This window comes from Mycetomoellerius zeteki, unplaced genomic scaffold, assembly GCF_001594055.1.
Source record: "Mycetomoellerius zeteki isolate Tzet28-1 unplaced genomic scaffold, Tzet1.0 scaffold87, whole genome shotgun sequence".
Lineage (NCBI taxonomy): Eukaryota > Metazoa > Arthropoda > Insecta > Hymenoptera > Formicidae > Mycetomoellerius > Mycetomoellerius zeteki.
In genome coordinates, this window is record NW_017257903.1 from 328,344 (window position 1) to 347,362 (window position 19,019).

A 19,019-nucleotide genomic window follows, 5' to 3' on the forward strand; every position below is an offset into this window, starting at 1 on the left:
AATTAATATCTTGTTAACTATTACGAAAATTGCAAAATGATAGAGAACTTTTCGACTCAGTTTAGAGTCCATTCTATCTACACACAAACGTTTTATTAAAACTCACGGGACACCCTGTATAATTATACAATATAATTTTATATAATTATATATATATTTATAAAATTATAATTATATACAAAATTATATATAATTATATATAATTTTATTTAATTATATATAAAACATTTTTTTCCGTGTTATTGGAAAGAACCCAAAGTTATGTATTAAAAAAGGAAAGAATACATACTATTACTTGGCCAAGTACTTCCTTGATATTAAAAGAAAATACATAAGATACGAATGTACAAACGTGTGTATATAATATAAACCTATATACACAAATAATTAATATTAATGTACTTGAACGACGTGATACTACGTATTTTGGACTTGATGCACTGAGTTCGATCTGCGACAATAACGTGCTTCCTTAATATGTCAAAGAAAAGAAATATATAAGATACTCAATCAAAATATGTACAAAGAGTTATATACTTGTCATGCTCTATATATGTACTTGAACGTGAACACTTTATATTTTGGACCTGATGCACTCACTGCTCCTTACAGCACTTACAAAGAGAAATTTCATGACCTTATGGAAAGGCTTTTTTGATTGTATATGGAATGCATCGAACAACATATCAATCCAGGAAGAGCTGGCAAAGTCATTCAGTAAGTTTGTGCGCTGCTTGACAACAAGAAAAACAATTATACTTTACACTAGCTGTGCTTTAAAGGCGCTTGCTATCGAATGGTTTGACATAGATCATCGTAAACTAAATTTATTCTCTATGGTACTTTTTTTATTTAAAAGATATCTTAATATCGTAATATACATGCAAGAAGTGCTTGAATATTTGGAAAAAATGTAATTTTGTTGTTTCTCTGTTTTTCTTACAGTTAGCCGAGATGATTATTCGTCAAATGTTTGTAGTTTGTAAAAATAAATCGTGGAATATAGAATGGGTAACAGAATTCGCAAAAGTGTCTACGCAACTCTTTTTACATGAAAAAAACGAAAGATTTATTATGTATATGGCAAGGATATATGTGGAGGAGAGTGCCAAGGTATATACAAAATAAGAAAACTTATGACTAAAATTCAAAATTGTTTTGAATTAAAAAAAAATTCTCTCATTTATATTATTGTAGATTTGTGGAAGGAATACATATCTACCAGATGGTGTAATCCGCGAACTTTTTACACCCTTCATTGAGTACATAAGAAGAAAAGAGAAGCAAAAGCTGAAATCATACGACATTTAGAGTAATCAAGTCTTTTTCTGCGTTTTTCATAACAGATTCATAATGTCTTACACTGTCATTATTGTTTCCAATAGTGCATTTGGTGAAATAGAAATATATTCATGAAAATGAGTGAAACTCTGGTGAAATCGTATCTTGAGAAGCATCCACGAGTATATAATTTGACAGACGTTAACGAGCATTCATGTGTTTTGAATATTTTACCGCAGTCGTAATGCTCGTTATCTTGATTACTCGTTACTTTTCAGCAGATTCTAATACAATATATGGAATTACGCAAATTGCTACATAACATTAATATACCGAGAGATTACAATAACGATGCACAAATAATCGATTCTTTTTACAATCCCTTTCTGTGATACGAGAAAATTCTTTTCCATAGTCAGGAAAGATGAGCGTGATCGGGATGATCCTCGTTGTCCTGTGCATCTTCGTGATGTCACTCAGCGATGACATAATGACATCATTTTGATGCTTTGATTTTCGTATTCGTGATGTCTACATTGATTGTTCATCAGGGAAAAAGGAACGCTCAAATTATAGCAATGACAAATTTGTAACAGTGGGTAGCTGTATCTAACAGTAAAAAATACGCTAATAGAGAAAATGGAAAATACTCTTTTCTACACGATAAACAGAAATTTGTGAATCAAAATACCACGATAAGAAAGTTCAGTTCTCGAAAATAATAAATTAAAAAATTTATTTGCCATTTTATCTGAATTTTTAGATATAAAGGTTTAAAGCTGGCTAATATTATGGATTACAGAGTTTAGGGTGCGTTCCGAGTTACGCATAAAACGCATGATATATCGTTTTATCCTTCTTTCCCAAGTAGAACACAGAAGTCATGAGGACATCATCATCATGACCTCATTCGTCACTTATAAGTCAATTTTTAGGTATCAAATGACATCATGATGACATTCTGTGATACCATTATGACTTAATTATGACTCCGTGTTCTACGTGGATTATTATTTGGTTATTATTTAAAAAGCATTTAGCATAGAAAGCACACAGCTTTGCAACTAAAATTCTTCAATACTATTGGTTCTTGCTTTTGATTCCTTATGGATCTAAATGTATAATCGGTAGTATTGTATATAGGCCGTACGATTCCTAGCAGGATATGGACAACATTCATATGAAAACGTATTTCTGCACCAAAAATTCTGGGCGAATAGACAAACTTTTTGGAATTAATTTTTGGGATTAATTATATACAAAATTATATATCATTATATATATTGTATATAATTAATTCCAAAAATTAATTCCAAAAAGTTTGTCTATTCGCCCAGAATTTTTGGTGCAGAAATACGTTTTCACATGAATGTTGTCCATATCCTGCTAGGAATCGTACGGCCTATATACAATACTACCGATTATATATAAAATATGTCTATTTATATAAGGATATATGAACAATGTAATATGGACATATTTAATATATGATTATACATATTTATGAACATTTATGTATGTTTTTACATATTTATACATATTCATGCATGAAAAATTTTTTACCGATATTTGCATACTTTTGTTCAATAACGTTTTTTATTTCCTATTCTATTCTTATTCGTGAGAGATCTAACAATATCAAATATTTTTTAAGTGCGTAAACTACCTGTGCTACGTGTTATTGCGCATGCGTTGGAAAATAGCGCAAACTTGGAGAGTTGGGACTTGTGCTAATGCATGGTGGAAGTATATTTTTCTGTGAAAAGTATATTTCTTCCATGGTGAAAGTATATTCCTTCCACCATGGGCTAATGGATTCGCCTCTCAATGCTTAGGTTTGTTCGCGTCGCATACTCCCAACATGCTCCTACCATAGCTCCTACTCACTCTATAAACTTCTTGGGCTGCGTTCGAAAACCACCTGAGTGCCCCAATGCATCGTTTTATCCTTGTTGTTCACCCAATGGGTGCATTCAAAAGCGACTTTTAATAGGCCTGTTCTTCTTGGCTGAACTTTTGCACCAGTTCATCTTTCTTCCTCTTCTTTCCTCCTGAAGAGAAAAAGAAGAAAGATGAACTGGTAAAAGATGAACAAGCCTAATTACGCTCCACCGCTCACTGACTGTGTTTACACCGTGCATTTAGGTCGCGACCTATACAATAGATGTCTTTGTTTATCCTGTAGGTTAAACAAAGACACCTATCGTATAGGTCGCGGACTAAGCGTACGGTGTAAACGTAGCCATTAGAGAAATAATAAACAATAATAAATAAGTAAGGAATATGATATTAAAGATATGATATTATCGATAACAGACAAGTTATTTTACATTACGAATTATAACAAATAAACATATTAATCAGAGATTAATCCCTTTTTTACTCAGTAAACGGTCGTCGCTTCTGAATGCACCCAATGTTAAATAAGGATAAGATGATACACGGAGGCACCCGGGTGATGTTTCCGAACGCAGCCTTGGCTGCTTGGCAAGTTGGAACCAGCTTGGGCAAGATGGATCAGACTAGATAATAAAATCAGCCGTAACAGCGGTATATAATTATATAGGATATAATTATGATATTCAGAGTGTTTGTAAACTGTAAGTATTATGTACGTACAACGGAGAAAGGAATAATTCTATACGAAAAAATTAAATCAGAAATTTAGACTAATCTTTTCATACAAGGCTCGTTTTCGAGAAAATCGGCTTTAGATGTTCGTCAGATTTAATTAATTTATTAAAGCACCAAAACATAAATTACTTACAATTAGAAGAGAATTGTGTATTTGATAGAATGAACAGCATTTTTTTTCACATATCTATTTATAATGTAATAGAATTCATCGTGCATGAATGTCCTGTTTTTTTAGTACGTATTCCTGATTGTCCAGTATCAGGAAGCACCATGTGTCTCGTGTGTATTGTTAGGTTATGTTCAACCCATTCCCATTATCTCGCTACACGCGTACCGTGTGCGCGTATATTTTAATTCCTCGCATAAAAAACACTCCTGATACCACTTGATATTTTATTAAGTAATGTGACAGTATATATCGAATTATCTGATTTTGATTAAAACAATTAGTATGAAGAATGGCAGTGAGAAAATACAGACAACGTGGTACCCACGTATCGCCGTCGAAGAACGAGACGAAGGCACCGAAGATTAGCGACAAGAAACCCGTGAAATCCAATGACAAAAACAAAAAAGCTCTAGTTGTTGCACAAGAAATAAAGATAGCTCGATTATTGGCTAATAATGACAGAAAAGTCCGATACAAGATGCTAAAAAGACTTAAAAAATGGCTCACGATACGATCACAGAGTTCATTTGGTAAGTCAATTTTTGCATATTACTATGTAAATTACATAAGTAATTAACATGATGATTTTCCAGTCCTTTATTATATATGATCCTTGGTAGTACAATAGTGTTTAAATATTTATTGGTTTAACCAGTATATCCCCAATAAATTGCTATTAGGGATAGATCGTGTCTTGGGTTAATTTTTATCACTTTTATAAGTATACGAAGATTATAATTATTCTTACATGTATACTTCAATATCTTTAGATAGTATCTGTAAGTGGTGCTTTTTTAACATTGGCAAATAAAAATGTAATGATTCATTGTGTTACACGGTGTCACGTGTATCTCTTGCTGGGAAGTATCCAATGTATTAAAAAAGGAAAGAATAAAGACCATCATTTAGCCAAGTGCTTCCTTAATATTTCATATTAAATAAAGAAATACATAAGATACGAATGACTCAATCGTATATACAAAGAGTTAATATAAATATGAACTTCAACATAAACTTGAATATAAACTTTGTACCTTGGGCCTGATGTACTCTGTATTCTTTACAGAGTTTACAAAGACAGATTTCATGAGCTTATGGAAAGGTCTTTTTTACTGCATGTGGATGTCAGACAAGCTGTTGATTCAGGAGGAGCTGGCAGAGTCAGTGAGCAAGCTTGTACATTGCTTGAAATCAAAAGATACAATTATACTTTACACTAGCTGTGCCCTACAGACACTTGCTACTGAATGGTTTGGCATAGATCAGTATAGACTAGACAAATTCTTCATGGTACTTTTATTATTTGAAATATATCTGATCGCACGACACATGCAAAGACTTGAATATTTGGAAAGAATCTAATCTTATCATTTTTTTGTTTTTCTTGCAGTTGGTCAGGAGGATTCTTCGTCAAACGTTTGTAGTTTGTAAAAATCACTCATGGAAAATGGGATGGGTGACAAAATTTTCGAAAATATTTACACAACTTTTTTTGCACGTAAAAACCGGCTTAGGATTTAATTTACATATAACAGAGATATATCTAGAGGAGCTTGCCAAGGTACTTATACAGTATAAGAGAATTTACAGCTAAAATTTAAACTTTTATTCAATTTTTATTAAAAAATTGTCATTTCTATTATTGATACTGTAGGTTGGTAATGGAAATCTATCAGAAGATGTAGTCCACGAATTTGTTAAACCCTTTGCTGAGTATCTAATAACTACAAATGACGAACGACAGATGAAACATATCATGCAACATATTTTCAGATATTTGATATTCCAATCGGATATTGGTTTAGACTACGTAGAAAAATTCAATGCTTGGAAAGACGTATGTTAATATATCTAAAATACAAAACTCCAATACACGATGTAACATATCTCAACATATATTTGTTAATTTATAAACGTATTTTAAATAGGCTGGCTTTCCCTGTGCACATATAGATGATATGCAAAAAGTAGAAATATCTGACATAGAAGAAGATACTGACAATGAAGGTAACCAATTTTCTAAAACTGAGCTAGAAAATGAGATTGAGAAGTCTTTAGATCCAAGAGCTGGTAAAGTGGATGTCGAATTATCGCCAATACCTTTTAATGCCGCAAAAATTGCTGAGTTGCTTTCAACGTATAAATTTCACCCATCGTCAACGGCAAAATCACGCAGACAGCTCTTGAGACTTTTTAACGAGTATGTATTTTATTAATAATTAATCTATCAAATATGTAAGTTTAACATGTTATATACTGAAAAAAATGTATATTTTCAGATTTACAGAATTGTCACAGGGAAAGATGCCGCTTGGAATAAAAAGAGTTAGGAAACCAAATTATCAGAAAAAAGAGATGAATTCGCGAAAAGCTGCATTGCGCCTCGTCAAGTTTGAGAAGGATTTGATCTCTGACAAGGTGAATAAGAAACGAAAAAGAAAAAGAAGTGGAAAAGCGGTTTGTGATGAAGTTTCTATTGATGATCCGAAGAATGGAAATACTTTAGACTTAGAAATTAATGCTATTAAACCGGAAAATAAATTAATAGGTGCAACTGCAAAAACTGAGTTGCAAGATATAGATGCAAACGCAGTACCATTTAAGAAACGGAAAAGGAGTGATTCAACTTGTGATGTATCTAGCACTAAATCTGATATTCCTGAGAATAAGAAAAAGCTACAAATAGATACTTCTAAAAAGAGTAAAGCTACAAAAAAGAAATTGAACAAAAAAAGTAAGAAATTTATAGTCGATAAAAATGTAAAACATAAATTAAAGAAGGCAGTAATTTCTGTAAAACAAATAACTAAAACTAGTGATTCAGATCAACATACTTCTATCTCGCGAATTTCTAACAAAAAAGTTCCATTAGAAGAAACTAGCAACAAACCTGTAACCAAGGAAGGAAGTAAGATAAAAAGCAAGATTACAAACAAAAAAATACCATTAAAAAATGTAAATAACATCTAATGCTATTTTGTTGTATAATTAATCCTGCTATAATAATACTTTATACTCTTTATATATATATATATATATCATTCATTATTTTATTACAGAAATCACCACATCAGATAAAGAAGCAAACTAATTTAAATAATTCTACGACAGAAAAGAAAAAGGTGATATTCGGACTCTCTCGAAACACAACCCATCATACATTCGAGTATCTTCAACAAGTTCGCAAAAGTCCGGCTATTCCGTTTGATGCAAATAAAAAGCCATTGAACAGCATGCTGAAAATAAATCCTATACCAAGTCCGCTTAATCCGTTTTACTACAAAAAATAGTACACGAGGTCTCATGGGATTTGAATCTTGTGAAACTTCATAAAAATTTTTCAAATAATCAACATGTAATTAATAAAAGTTGAATATAAAACAATGTAAGGTTCGAAAAACTTAATTTCTTTTATAAAATATAAAAATTTCCATAAAATATAAAAATATTTTATAGAAATGTCGAAAACAATTATACATATATATGTATGTATGTAATAAATGAAATAAATAAGATCACATAGTTAATTTAGAATGATCTGTATATATTTATTTTTAATTTATTACAGCGGAATGGCACAAACAATAGCATAAATATGTACATTCTAAATACAATCATTGGTTTTATCGCAACAAAGGTTTTATTGCACCATTAGTGGTTCACTTTGGATTCATTTACTTTCAATTTGGAGCTTTCTACTTCAGTTTTTTTCGTTATTGCATAACATCCAAAGTGAATATACAGATTTATACAGCTTGAATACATATAGAACTTGATACATCACATGTAATGTTACAGTCTTAAACATTGTACATCACGCAAAATATGTTATTAGATAAAATACTCCATATGTTATGATGTTAATAGTATACGTAACATCTTTAGACATTATACGCACTTCACATTGTACGACAATCTAATTAACATCTATTTGCACAGAAAGATTTTTATAGACGCTTTATTAATAACTTACTTAATTTGTCAATCTATAAGACATACAGAGATAGATTATTACAATCAATTTATAATTCTCTACTTATATTTTTTGTTAAAGCTTATGAAAGAAAAAGGATTAATTTTTCTTTTATATTGAGATTCCAGGTACATTACAATTACATAAAGGAAGTATGTCTTATGTGTTTTACTTACACATATATACGTATACAGATCTACAGCTATATCTACTGCGTGAACGAGCTCTTACAAAACTATTTTGACTGTTTATATCTCTTTGGCACGTGAATTCACTTTTACTTATGCTCGAAATAGTTCGGTAATTAACCTACGCTCTATCGAGAATACTAGAAAAAATAAATATTTTCTAACATACTACGAATTATAAAAATTATGCCACATAAATACTTCTTTAAAGATATTGAATCGTAGATTATATTACTTTATGTAACATGAGGTATTACTCAATGATTAGATCTTTGGTGAAAGATCTTTCGCTTCTAAGAGATGTTAAAATTAATCAATGTAATTTTCGTACTCATTTAAAAGTCACATCAATTTAGATTACGAAATTCATTATGATGTTGGTGACAACACTAAAAAATAAATCGTACGATTTAAAAGACGATTTTTACAAAGATATCGAAATATAGAAAATTATATATGGAATATATATTATATATTGAAGATATCTTACCAATAATATATCATAATATACATCCTTTCGAAATGAATAATTTCTCAAATATTTTAGTCTGTTCTTAAAAATAATGGAAAGATTTTAAATAGTAAATGGACCATCTTGCGTGTACAATTCTTTTTATATGTGTGTTTTAATAGTCGATTTATTTGTACCAACTTTTATTAGAAATTCATTGCAGTAAAAATTAGTATATTTCGTTCAAAATGTTTTCATTTTGTCACAGTGTAAGTCTGAAAAATTTATATATGTTTTATAAATATAGACATTTTCATGAAATATATTTCTGTTAAAAATGCATTTTTACTTTACATCAATGTTAACACAAAACATCAACGTTTGTATGTACTTGTATGTGCGCGTGTGTGTATGTGTGTGTGTGTGTTTTTATATGATTAGAAATGCGATCCTCACGTCTTGAAAAGAGAGCGTGATGGATGAAAAATCAATAATAGAAATGTCACATTTTCCAATTTAGCGGAACAATAGATTTCTGTTATCAGAGAACTATATATACATTTATCTCTTATATGCTATCATGTTTTTAAAACGCTGCGACATTGAAACATTATAAATGTAAAGTATTAAATCAGTGCAATTATATTGCAAGTTGTGATGGATTTCAAATACATCGAATCATGTTACGTACAACAAAACTATCGAATCTTTTCGAATATTATTCGAAGCCAAAGGATTTCTGAAAGTCTTGAATATTTTGAAAATATAACTTCTTTTGCGTAATACCTTACGTTATTTTAATCCGCTCTCAGTTTTATATCAAGAAAACAATTACAGACGTCTATAATATAAAAAATAATTTTATTTTTTTTTCTTGTAAATTTTAAACATTTCTAAGAACAAATCGGATGACTTGGTCCAGTCCCATCAGATTTTTTGTCTTGAATGTGTTGAAAATTTTTAATGTTTCAGACATTCAGGACATACAGACATAAAAAAATTGTAAATTAAGACATTCAAAGAACTTTTAAGATTTTTCAAGCTTTCAAGAATTTCCAATTTCAAATAGTATGTGATAGAAGTAATTTAGATCTCTTTATACGATCGAATAATTTTGACACTTTCAAGAAAAGGATATTAGACATAATTATATCAAATTGCGATATTGCACATCTGTTCTTCTAATGTTACAATCTTACATACAGTATTATCACAGAGACAAAGAGCTACGCGATTCCCTAGTGACGTTCAAAATAAAAATATATTCTCGATTAATTATATTTAATTCAAAAGGAGGTCTTTCCAGCGCCAGTACCATCCAATTTCAATTTGATTGAAGCACGTATTAAGAATAGACAGTCCGATGAAAAATAACGCAAAGAACAGAGTCCACAGTTGGAAGATCGGGGAAACGATAAGTAGAAGCACTGCCATCCCTAAAAATAAAATTTATCTTCTGTTATTATTTCCCACGAATGACGGGGAAGATTTTAATTACCTGTTAATATGCTCCAGAATCCGAACGCGATTCGCAACGGTAGTGTTTTCGCCATCGGCCAGATCTGGGTGGAGAACGCCTTCCGTTCATAGAATTCCTGCAGTATCGTTTCTTTATCGGACCATTTGTCCTCCAGCCACTTTCTCAAGGTCGAGTCATCATACGCCGGTATATCCGCGGATGAAATTCGCTTTATATGGAAATGCACCTCCCTCGGGAATTTACCCTTGATCAGATCGATCTCAGACTGCGGTATATAGTCCGGATATGCTATCGTCAGATCATACACAGCGTCGAGGTAATTCGCGCGCTGAAGATGCTGGACCAGATAGGCGAAGCCGGTCGTTTTCGGGTGGAGGGTATAGGTATAAAGCGGCAGGTGATGCTGCAAAGCGTACTTGTCCGACTTCTCCTTGCTGCTCTTCGTCAGATCGGTACCCTCGGGGAATATCAGCAGCTGCGTGCGGCTATCTAACGCGATCAGGTAATCGAGCGTACGCGACAATCGGCCCCGATCCTCTTCCCACCGTCGCGTTATATAAAGGAAACCATTCATTTGCATTATCCATCCTGTTATAGACACACGTGTTACAAACGTGAGGGCGAAGAAAACGCGTATACATATTATATCTTTGTAAATAATTGACGCTTCGTATATCGAGTTTGGAACGTTACCTGGGCCGGGAATGTGCCGTATAGGATCCTTTAAAATAAATTTCAACTTGTGGCAACCGACACTGGGCATACACGCTTGATACATCGCCGCCCATAGAAAGTTCCAATCCACCCTCGTTCGGTGGTTCATCACGAGCACGGCCGATTCATTAGGAGATATATGATCGCCAGATACATAGATCTTTACACCGAACGCCTTCAACAGAGCCTAAAACATTTACAATTCCAGAATAAAATTTAAGATTCCACAATTAAAAGCGATATATTAACAGAATTAGCTAACGAATTTGAACCTTTATTTTGAAATATATATATAATATTAAAATAAAACAAGTTTTTATAAAATTTTTCCTTGAAAGAATTAAATTTAAAACAATGTTACGTCTACATATAAAATGTAGAGAGCAGATAGAAATAATAATGTAAAGTGTTATGAAAGAAAAAGATCTTTAAATATAAACTAGATTTTTACGAATAATTTTGAATTAATTCGATGTATTTTGTGCGAATTATTTATTATTAATTAAATCGTAAACGTAATCTGTACAATTGACAAGATTTGCAAGTACTTACGGTAGGATAAAGTTCCCAGCATGCGAATAGAATGTCACCACATTTTCGAAATATCGGTGGATTAAACAACAACAATGGCAAGAGCGGACAGGCAATAAATAAAAAACCTGCCGCTATACTACCATACCACAGAGCACAGTATAATGTACCACGTAAAAATCCGCGCATTACAGTCTGGGAGTGGATATCCTAGAAATATGGAATGCATCGGCATGAGGACAAAAATATTATCAATCGTACATATCATGATTCAAGTCGCGATTTGCGTCTATTCTCAGAGGTCAATTACTATAAGTAATAATTTCGCAAGAACGTACACGAAAACGATATTTCGCATCCGATATGCATATAAAAATAAAGATTTAATTTCACATTTTTGCGCTAAAAAAAATAAAAATTATAGACGTCTCCGTGAAACTCACTTTCACATGTGTATCGTGCAAATGAAACACCTTTTACGGACATTGGATCTTGACTGTTTCCTTATGAAACATTGTATCTTTACTGGCTTCCTCCTGGTTCTATTAGAGGGGTTTCTCTTTTCTACCCCTTTCACCCTCGCTCTCTATCCAGCCTCTACCACCGAGCTAAAGGATGCTGTGTTGGACCATTATTGATCTGTTGAGCATAGAGGCTGTACCATCTCAATGAAGAGATTGGAAACGTTAGTAACTGATAATTAACTTCTCTCGTACAATTAATATTTTTATTCCATTTAGCTTTTTAATATCTAGATTTAATATATTTATTGTTCACATTGCTAAAAAAATATTTATCATATAAATTAGGTATACAAAAATGTGTATATACATATATATATATATATATACACATGGTGTTAAAAAAATCTTAGTGAAGATAGGTCAAATATACTTTATATATATATATATATATCTTTTAATTTTTTATATGTGTTTTACTATATATACTTGCAGAATAAACTTATATGTAGGACAGAGGAGGAGAAAGGGTAGAGGGGGAAGAAGAAAGGAAAGAAAGGATGAAGAGAGAAACTCTTCATAAATTAGGAGAGACATAATCGATGGAAATTCGTAATCATTTAATAACTACGCTCAACAATATTTATCATGTTGTATCATTTATTAAGAAACAGACAATAGAAAGATAAAACCAACATAATAAATTTATAAGTCTATATATAACGAATAGAATAAACCATGGTAGGCCCAGAATTTATACAATAAAATGACAATTCTAAAATGTATTTCACAAAGTTATTTCCTAAAACATCCCGCGCCGCTTTGTATCTTTTAAGACAACAGTCGTTACTTTATACAGTTTCTATATAAAAGTCCAAGGTAAAACTATGTGTTGTCTATTTCCCTCCCTCTATAATTAGAATTACTCATAAGTTTTCCTTTCCCCGCGAATCAGTTACATCAGCCGCGAATTCATTACGTTCATCGCGCGATTAATGTATTTGTAATATATGGAATGGATACATTCTCAGATCTATAAAAATTAATGCGTCCGTTATTGGTATTCCGAGTACTTGGCGAGAAGTTGACGAGCATCGCTTTGTACCCTTTCATCGCCTTTACTCGTAACTGATACGTCACAAATTTTTTCTAGCAACTGACAGGCCAGTTGGTAGTTGCCCAGTGCTATGTAACATTTGCTTAGAAACAGCCTGTTCTCCAGATTCACTTCAACCGAAAAATCCTCTGCTTTTTCGAAGCTATTAATCGCATCTTCATACGAGGCACTTGGCGGCTCCGAAAATAATGTCGCAGCAATCTACATAAGAAAACAATCAATTATAGTATTGTGTAATCTACCTCATTATATACATTTTCTTTGACTTGCGAATTCTTCGGCCAATCTTAATTAATAACCAATCACATGTAAACTGAGACACTGTTTGGAGAAGCATCGAACCATGGTGAAACATATACCTTTCTTTCTATCCAACCTAAGTTAGCCACCTCGTATCTGAATCTGCCAAGTAGATGATGCAGATCAGCATCATTCGGACATATCTCCAAGGCATTCATTACATGATCTTTGAAACGGTAACCGTTTTTTATTTTTTCTGCTAGTGGCAAAAAATCACTGTTTACACCTACAAGTATAGCACACCATTTGTGCAGATATGCATTTGGTGTAATGAGAAGCTTTTTGCAAGCGTCAATTCCTAAAATAATTCATTGCAAATGAGGACTCCGTTAAATGGACGACTAATGATACACAAAATTGAGCATAATTTCAATTATATACCTGCACAAACAACAGCTTGTTTTACATTTGCGTCAGTGGTGCAATTTGAATATTTGTAACAACTTCTGGCATATCTCCATACTATGTCTACACTATTTGGATACATGTCTACGAGATCTCGTAGTTCAAGGTAATCATTTTCTTCATATTCACCCTGTTTGTGATGCTCATCGAAAACAGAAAGGTCTAATCCAGGGCAGGTGGCTTCAGTTGTCCTGCATCACTAAGCGTATAATCTTTCCCGTTTAAGTTTCGAGTAAGAGTCGTTGTAATTCCGGATAAAGACGTAAAGCAAACTCAACAAATTTTAGCATGCAATTATAATTTAAATGAAGTCTAGATTAATTTGTGTATACAAGCAAAAAAAATCTTTGATACAAAATGATTGATTTGATGCAATAATGCTAACATTAAACTAAATTTACAGCCGTGATAACCGCGATGCACTTGAACGAAAGATATTAAACTGACCTGTTTTCAATGTCACTTATACCATTTTCGCTGTCCGAACAGTCGAAAAATTCTTCGTCGGCTGCCGTTGAAAAGCCATCCACATCAGTATCATTATCTGTTGTAGTGTATGTATGATCATTATCACGTTTAGAATTAAGCTTCTTCTTCTTTCTTTGTTGATTTTGTTGTGCTCTGAAAATGACAGATATTAGATACCGATGAAGTTAAATTAAACAAAAACGTAAAGTGTTCCTAGAAGATATTTGTCTAAACTTTGTCTAACACTCATCCCAATGAAAAAAGCTAGAAATATAAATGTGTTCTTCCAATCTGTTGACATTCTCAGACTTACAAATTGTACAACAATGAAAAAATTACGTATGTAACGTCTGGAAAAGAATTAATTCAGTTTAATTTAACTTTTAAAGTTAGAAAAGAGGAGACAATTTTTTTCAACAATATATTTTTTGTAACTTTAAAAGATATTATTGTAAGAGATTGTAAACTAAGAGCCATTCTAAGTCGCAAAGCAAAGATTGACAAGAAATAAAATAATATATATAAACATCTGAATAAACCATTAGTATTTAATTAATCAGGATTAGCAGAAGAAACCGAATTAGATCAAATACTTTAGGAACATTCAATACATCTTAAAATATCAATGAAAGAAATTATTAATAAAAAAACAGCGATTACTATTACCTCAATCTCTCTAATTCTGTTTGCAATTCGGTGAGACGACGATCGACTTCGTCCAAGTGGGCGTTCTTCATGGCATGTTGCTGTTTCTCCAAGACCTTCTGATATATAAAGATACTAGCAGCGCTTATGACGCCGATAGTTGCTCCGATAGCAGCAGCGATCAAGTTAGTCTGCAGCTGACTGCTCATCTTGTTCAAGGAAGAGCTTCAACCGAACAGTTAGTGTTCTAAAAAAACAGACACATGAAGTTGTACGTTTCATGTGGTGAACAGGGAAGAGTACACAATTCATTCGAAAGTACAGGTAAGTTTTTAATTCATTGATAGATTAATCACATTATGCGCAAATGCAACTTTGCTCCATAAAAGTTGCATTTGTACATAATGTGATTGATCAATCAATGAATTAAAAAACTTGCCTACTTTTCATTTAATGACACAAATCGATACAAGTACCATTCTATCTTTGTTACTCACTGGAATGTTAAGAAGGATAGAATAATGTTTGTGTCGATTTGTATCATTAAGGGCCATTGTCACCAAGCTCAGTTAACTTAACTGGGCTAATTAATCCATCAAAATTGACCAATCTGTCAATTCTTCAAACAAAATGACAAATGCGATTGGTCAATTCCAATGGACTAACTGACCTAGTTAGATCAACTGAGCTTGGTGAAAGTGGCCCTAAAGCTGCATTCAAAAATTTCACCCTGGTGCACCCACGTATTATAAGGCCTGTTCTTTTTAGCTGAACTTTTGCACCAGTTCATCTTTCTTCCTTTTCTCTCCAGGAGGAAAGAAGAGAAAGAAAGATGAACTGGTGCAAAAGTTCAGCCAAAAAAAAACACCTATTTTATCCTTGTTTAACATTCAGTGAAGTTTCTAAACACTTTCCTAAATGGCACCTTATATTGACATTGAGATGTACGTACCGTTTGTGAAACGTGAATTTGAGTGACGTTTTATCATGATCCAACCGTATCTTATCGCGCGACGAGACCGCCTCTCGAAGTCTCGTCCGTGGTCTCGACGTGTCCTCTGGTGTCCTCCTCGAGATACGTCCGTCGCCAGACTTCCCGGCAAGGTCGATTCGACGTCCGACAACTCGTGCTGTATCGAGGAACTATCTCGATGCCACGTGCTATTTTCCTCACAGTAGCGTAGACGTAATTGTGACACACATATGTGTATCGCGGCCAAAGGGCGATCGTGACAAAACGTTCACGAACGAGATACAATTCATTACATTATTATCTTTCTTCTCCCTTCTCCTTCCCGAAATTTGTGTGATGGCACATTGACCCTCGACGTCCGTAGCCTCAATTCTCAATTAAACCTTTGGGGTCACTATAGCCTTTCCTCGTCTTTCTTTCGTCTTCTGGCATATCTTTTTCAATCTTTTCACTTACATTGAACGGGTCAATTTTTCTCGATCGAGGAAATTGTAAATATCTGTTATCTAACGCGCGAACATCGGCCGGCGCGAACCTCCGTGTCGCCAACACCGAGAATTCCTGCAAGTCATCGCTGCCGAATGAGAGTCACGTCGATAAGTTACCGCTACGATAGTTGTCCTTCGGTCATCGTTATCGAGCTTATCGAACGATTAGAACAGGAGAGTTGGAAGTTTTTATAAACCTATGTCGGAATTATAAAAATTCAAATCTATATCTAAATCTTGGTAATTATTCAGTCTAGCCCTCCTTAGATCCAATATTGAGAGAAAATCTTTTTTCTAGACATGAAGTAGAATGAATTACAAATATTAATTGTAATAACACACATTAATTTACAAATATTATAAAAATTAAATATTTAAAAATATTAATTGCGGTAAAAAAATTAATTTAATACCGAATATCGATTTGATCCAAATAAAGGAGTATATTTCTCTGTAGTCATATATTTTATTATACAATATCTTTTTGTATATGTATATATATATATATATATATCTATATATTACGAACTTAGGCATTTACAGAGAATGTTAAGTATAGAAGCAGTTATAAAATTCAACATGCGTAGAAAATACGAAGACTAATCGTTCAATAAAATTGTATGCAAACAATTCTTTTTAAAAATTCATATACATTTAAGTGTATATGTATTTGAAGGCAGGAACGAACCGCTTCGAAACTATTCTCATCGCTATAAAGCCAATTCTTTTTACACTTTTTATACATTAACTAATAATATTTAAAATCTTAATTTATTCGCGTCGCAGATTCTCCAGTCTAGCTTGTAAATCTGCGTCAGCGTCCGGAAGATTGCCTCCTCCTTCCTCGTTACCCGCTGCAGCGGCGACCGGTTGCTTAGAACCGACTACACTGAGCGATCCAGATGCTTGTGGTAGTCCAGAGAGTTGACCCGTCAACTGTAAACCCAACTCATCCAACACCTGCGCGACTACAGCATCACTGAGAAAATAAAACGTCAATACATATACACTATATTTATAAAAGATACATATTTTATAATTTTATCTATAATTTGGACTTCACACATTTGCTGAAGATTCAATAATTTAAACGAAGAAATGGAGACCTTATTCCAATAATTTACACTTAGGCTGATATTCACAGTCCATTCTTATATTTAAAACTGTCTTAAGTACAGTCTTAAGGTATCGGGAACCGATACCTCCAATGAGGAATCGTTATTAGCATATTAAGACATTATTTAAAATAATCTTGAAATAAGAATGGACAAAGAATATCGGCTATAGAATTTATGTATATTTATAAAAAAACTTGATACCTTTCTTCTTCATCTCCCTCATCTTCCATCGCATCATCTATTGCATCGTTCATGATTTCTTCCTTCATATCCATTATCTCTGATTGCTTTTCAAATTCTTGTAATATTTTCTGTATTTGAGGTAAATTTAGTTGTCTATAAAAAAATAGAAATAAGAAATAGAGATTAGCTGATCGATATTCAACAAAAAATATATATATACTAAATAAGTAATAAATAATTAGTAATTATACTTTCAAACAAATATTAAAATGTCTCAATAATAAAACAAAATTATTGACACATTGATAAAATATGATGCACTTACTTGTTCATATTTTGCATTGCTTTGGTCACTCCTTTCATGGCCTGTGCCATCGTGTTCTGAGAACGTAGGGTTTGTATTTTTAACGACACTGCTTGAATATTTGCTTTCATCAACATAAACTTCTTCACGTAACGCCTTGTCCTGACCAGATCTTTAGCCATAATTTTCACAGCGTCCTACAATCAATTTAAAAAAGATCACGGTATAATATTGTAACAATCAAACAGAAGTTGTAGATTACCATTTGTCCATCTTTTGCAAGTTTCTTTATATCCGCTATAATTTTCTTCTCTTGTTGCTCCATTCTCACTCTTTCAAATCCCGCATCGCTTTGTTCAATGCCCTTTGATTCTTCCTGAGCATTTCCTCAGGAGTGATACGCTTGCCGAATAGCCACTCCATGGTGCTAAAAAGCCATAATATATCAAACATAAATAAAACTCACAGGTGTTAAACAAACTATATAATACATGTTACACAAATTATATAAATATAATACCTATTTCAAAAGATGCACACCTTGTTAAAATCGCAATTAATACTTGTTGCAGTTGCAATGTTTTCCTACGCAGATGATCGCACTACGTTATATTGCCATATCAATTTACGTGCAAATTGTCCGCACGAGCACTTTCAAAACTCCGAGTATCCAACAAATATATACTTTATGAATCACAAACTTTACAGGTTAAACCGAAAACACGAGAATGTATTCTTCTCTGCATTGAATTTTGTCCACGTTTCGTAGTCCCTTCAGTAGTTTTCTTAATGTGACATCATGAGAATGGTTGCGTTCAGCAGAACGTTTGTTTTGCAACTGTTGGAAGTTTCCTTCGCGCTAATTGGATCATACTTTTAGATCTAGAAGAATGGTCCTATCTCAGCAGACAATCATAAAATGATTGCAAAACTGTTGAGTCTGCTGAACGCAGCCATTGACATCACGAACGGTATCGGCACTCTTTTGACAGTTCACACTTCACGTATAGTAACCAATAATGCGGGATCTACAATTGAAGTCGTAGCGGTCGTAGGGTCTTAAGTCGTAGAAAATTGACCAATCACAGTCGAATATGAGAAGAATAATCAACTGTGATTGGTCAATTTTCTAC

General features: G+C 32.8%; 5 protein-coding genes across 10 annotated transcripts in view; 2 read left to right on the top strand and 3 right to left on the bottom strand.

The window, feature by feature from the left end:
- LOC108730242 (ribosomal RNA processing protein 1 homolog) overlaps positions 1-1,311 on the top strand; it is a 3,166-nt gene extending 1,855 nt beyond the window's left edge. Inside the window, exons 2-4 of the mRNA XM_018459811.1 lie at positions 613-839; positions 946-1,113; positions 1,198-1,311. Coding sequence (XP_018315313.1) covers positions 613-839; positions 946-1,113; positions 1,198-1,311 — 509 coding nt within the window. The remainder of the gene's footprint in view (positions 1-612; positions 840-945; positions 1,114-1,197) is intronic.
- Positions 1,312-3,775: 2,464 nt separating this feature from the next.
- On the top strand, positions 3,776-7,429 carry LOC108730257 (ribosomal RNA processing protein 1 homolog). Of its 3 annotated transcripts, none has more exons than XM_018459836.1 (8): positions 3,776-3,892; positions 4,369-4,617; positions 5,154-5,377; positions 5,478-5,648; positions 5,742-5,924; positions 6,016-6,287; positions 6,367-7,042; positions 7,147-7,429. In XM_018459836.1, the coding sequence occupies exons 2-8, from the start codon at positions 4,377-4,379 to the stop codon at positions 7,375-7,377; spliced, it is 1,998 nt and encodes a 665-aa protein (XP_018315338.1). In that variant the 5' UTR covers positions 3,776-3,892; positions 4,369-4,376; the 3' UTR covers positions 7,378-7,429. The 3 variants fall into 3 exon arrangements, with proteins under 3 accessions (XP_018315338.1, XP_018315335.1, XP_018315337.1); XM_018459833.1 differs by having other exon boundaries at positions 3,776-3,881; XM_018459835.1 differs by lacking the exon at positions 3,776-3,892 and having other exon boundaries at positions 4,171-4,617.
- Positions 7,430-9,948: 2,519 nt separating this feature from the next.
- On the bottom strand, positions 9,949-12,082 carry LOC108730258 (lysocardiolipin acyltransferase 1). The gene is made up of 5 exons (XM_018459837.1): positions 11,868-12,082; positions 11,446-11,634; positions 10,873-11,080; positions 10,198-10,767; positions 9,949-10,135 (listed from the first exon to the last, which is right to left on the bottom strand). The coding sequence occupies exons 2-5, from the start codon at positions 11,611-11,613 to the stop codon at positions 9,981-9,983; spliced, it is 1,101 nt and encodes a 366-aa protein (XP_018315339.1). The 5' UTR covers positions 11,614-11,634; positions 11,868-12,082; the 3' UTR covers positions 9,949-9,980.
- Positions 12,083-12,785: 703 nt separating this feature from the next.
- LOC108730251 (regulator of microtubule dynamics protein 1) lies at positions 12,786-16,375 on the bottom strand. 4 transcript variants are annotated; one of them, XM_018459824.1, is made up of 6 exons: positions 15,773-16,375; positions 14,842-15,067; positions 14,155-14,328; positions 13,684-13,898; positions 13,362-13,600; positions 12,786-13,203 (listed from the first exon to the last, which is right to left on the bottom strand). In XM_018459824.1, exons 2-6 carry the CDS (start codon positions 15,027-15,029, stop codon positions 12,940-12,942), a joined length of 1,080 nt encoding a protein of 359 aa, XP_018315326.1. In that variant the 5' UTR covers positions 15,030-15,067; positions 15,773-16,375; the 3' UTR covers positions 12,786-12,939. The 4 variants fall into 4 exon arrangements, with proteins under 4 accessions (XP_018315326.1, XP_018315329.1, XP_018315328.1 ...); XM_018459827.1 differs by lacking the exon at positions 15,773-16,375 and adding an exon at positions 15,746-15,763; XM_018459826.1 differs by lacking the exon at positions 15,773-16,375 and adding an exon at positions 15,689-15,708.
- A 399-nt stretch (positions 16,376-16,774) lies between these two features.
- Positions 16,775-18,693, bottom strand: Vps2 (vacuolar protein sorting 2). The gene is given in 6 exon segments (XM_018459829.1): positions 16,775-17,260; positions 17,601-17,735; positions 17,908-18,083; positions 18,149-18,225; positions 18,228-18,313; positions 18,407-18,693. Coding segments are annotated over 5 exon segments (678 nt in total). The 5' UTR covers positions 18,310-18,313; positions 18,407-18,693; the 3' UTR covers positions 16,775-17,052.
- Between the last annotated feature and the right edge of the window lie 326 nt (positions 18,694-19,019).

Coding starts and splice junctions, on each gene's coding strand:
- LOC108730251 (XM_018459824.1), bottom strand. CDS start 15,029: ATGAGCAGTCAGCTGCAGACTAACTTGATCGCTGCTGCTATCGGAGCA. Junction 13,601..13,683: donor ACAAGCTGTTGTTTGTGCAG/GTATATAATTGA, acceptor GAATTATTTTAG/GAATTGACGCTTGCAAAAAG. Junction 13,204..13,361: donor TAGGTTGGATAGAAAGAAAG/GTATATGTTTCA, acceptor TTTCTTATGTAG/ATTGCTGCGACATTATTTTC.
- LOC108730258 (XM_018459837.1), bottom strand. CDS start 11,613: ATGCGCGGATTTTTACGTGGTACATTATACTGTGCTCTGTGGTATGGT. Junction 11,081..11,445: donor GCTGGGAACTTTATCCTACC/GTAAGTACTTGC, acceptor TAAATGTTTTAG/GCTCTGTTGAAGGCGTTCGG. Junction 10,136..10,197: donor ATTCTGGAGCATATTAACAG/GTAATTAAAATC, acceptor TTTTATTTTTAG/GGATGGCAGTGCTTCTACTT.
- LOC108730257 (XM_018459836.1), top strand. CDS start 4,377: ATGGCAGTGAGAAAATACAGACAACGTGGTACCCACGTATCGCCGTCG. Junction 5,378..5,477: donor GACTAGACAAATTCTTCATG/GTACTTTTATTA, acceptor TTTTTCTTGCAG/TTGGTCAGGAGGATTCTTCG. Junction 5,649..5,741: donor ATCTAGAGGAGCTTGCCAAG/GTACTTATACAG, acceptor TTGATACTGTAG/GTTGGTAATGGAAATCTATC.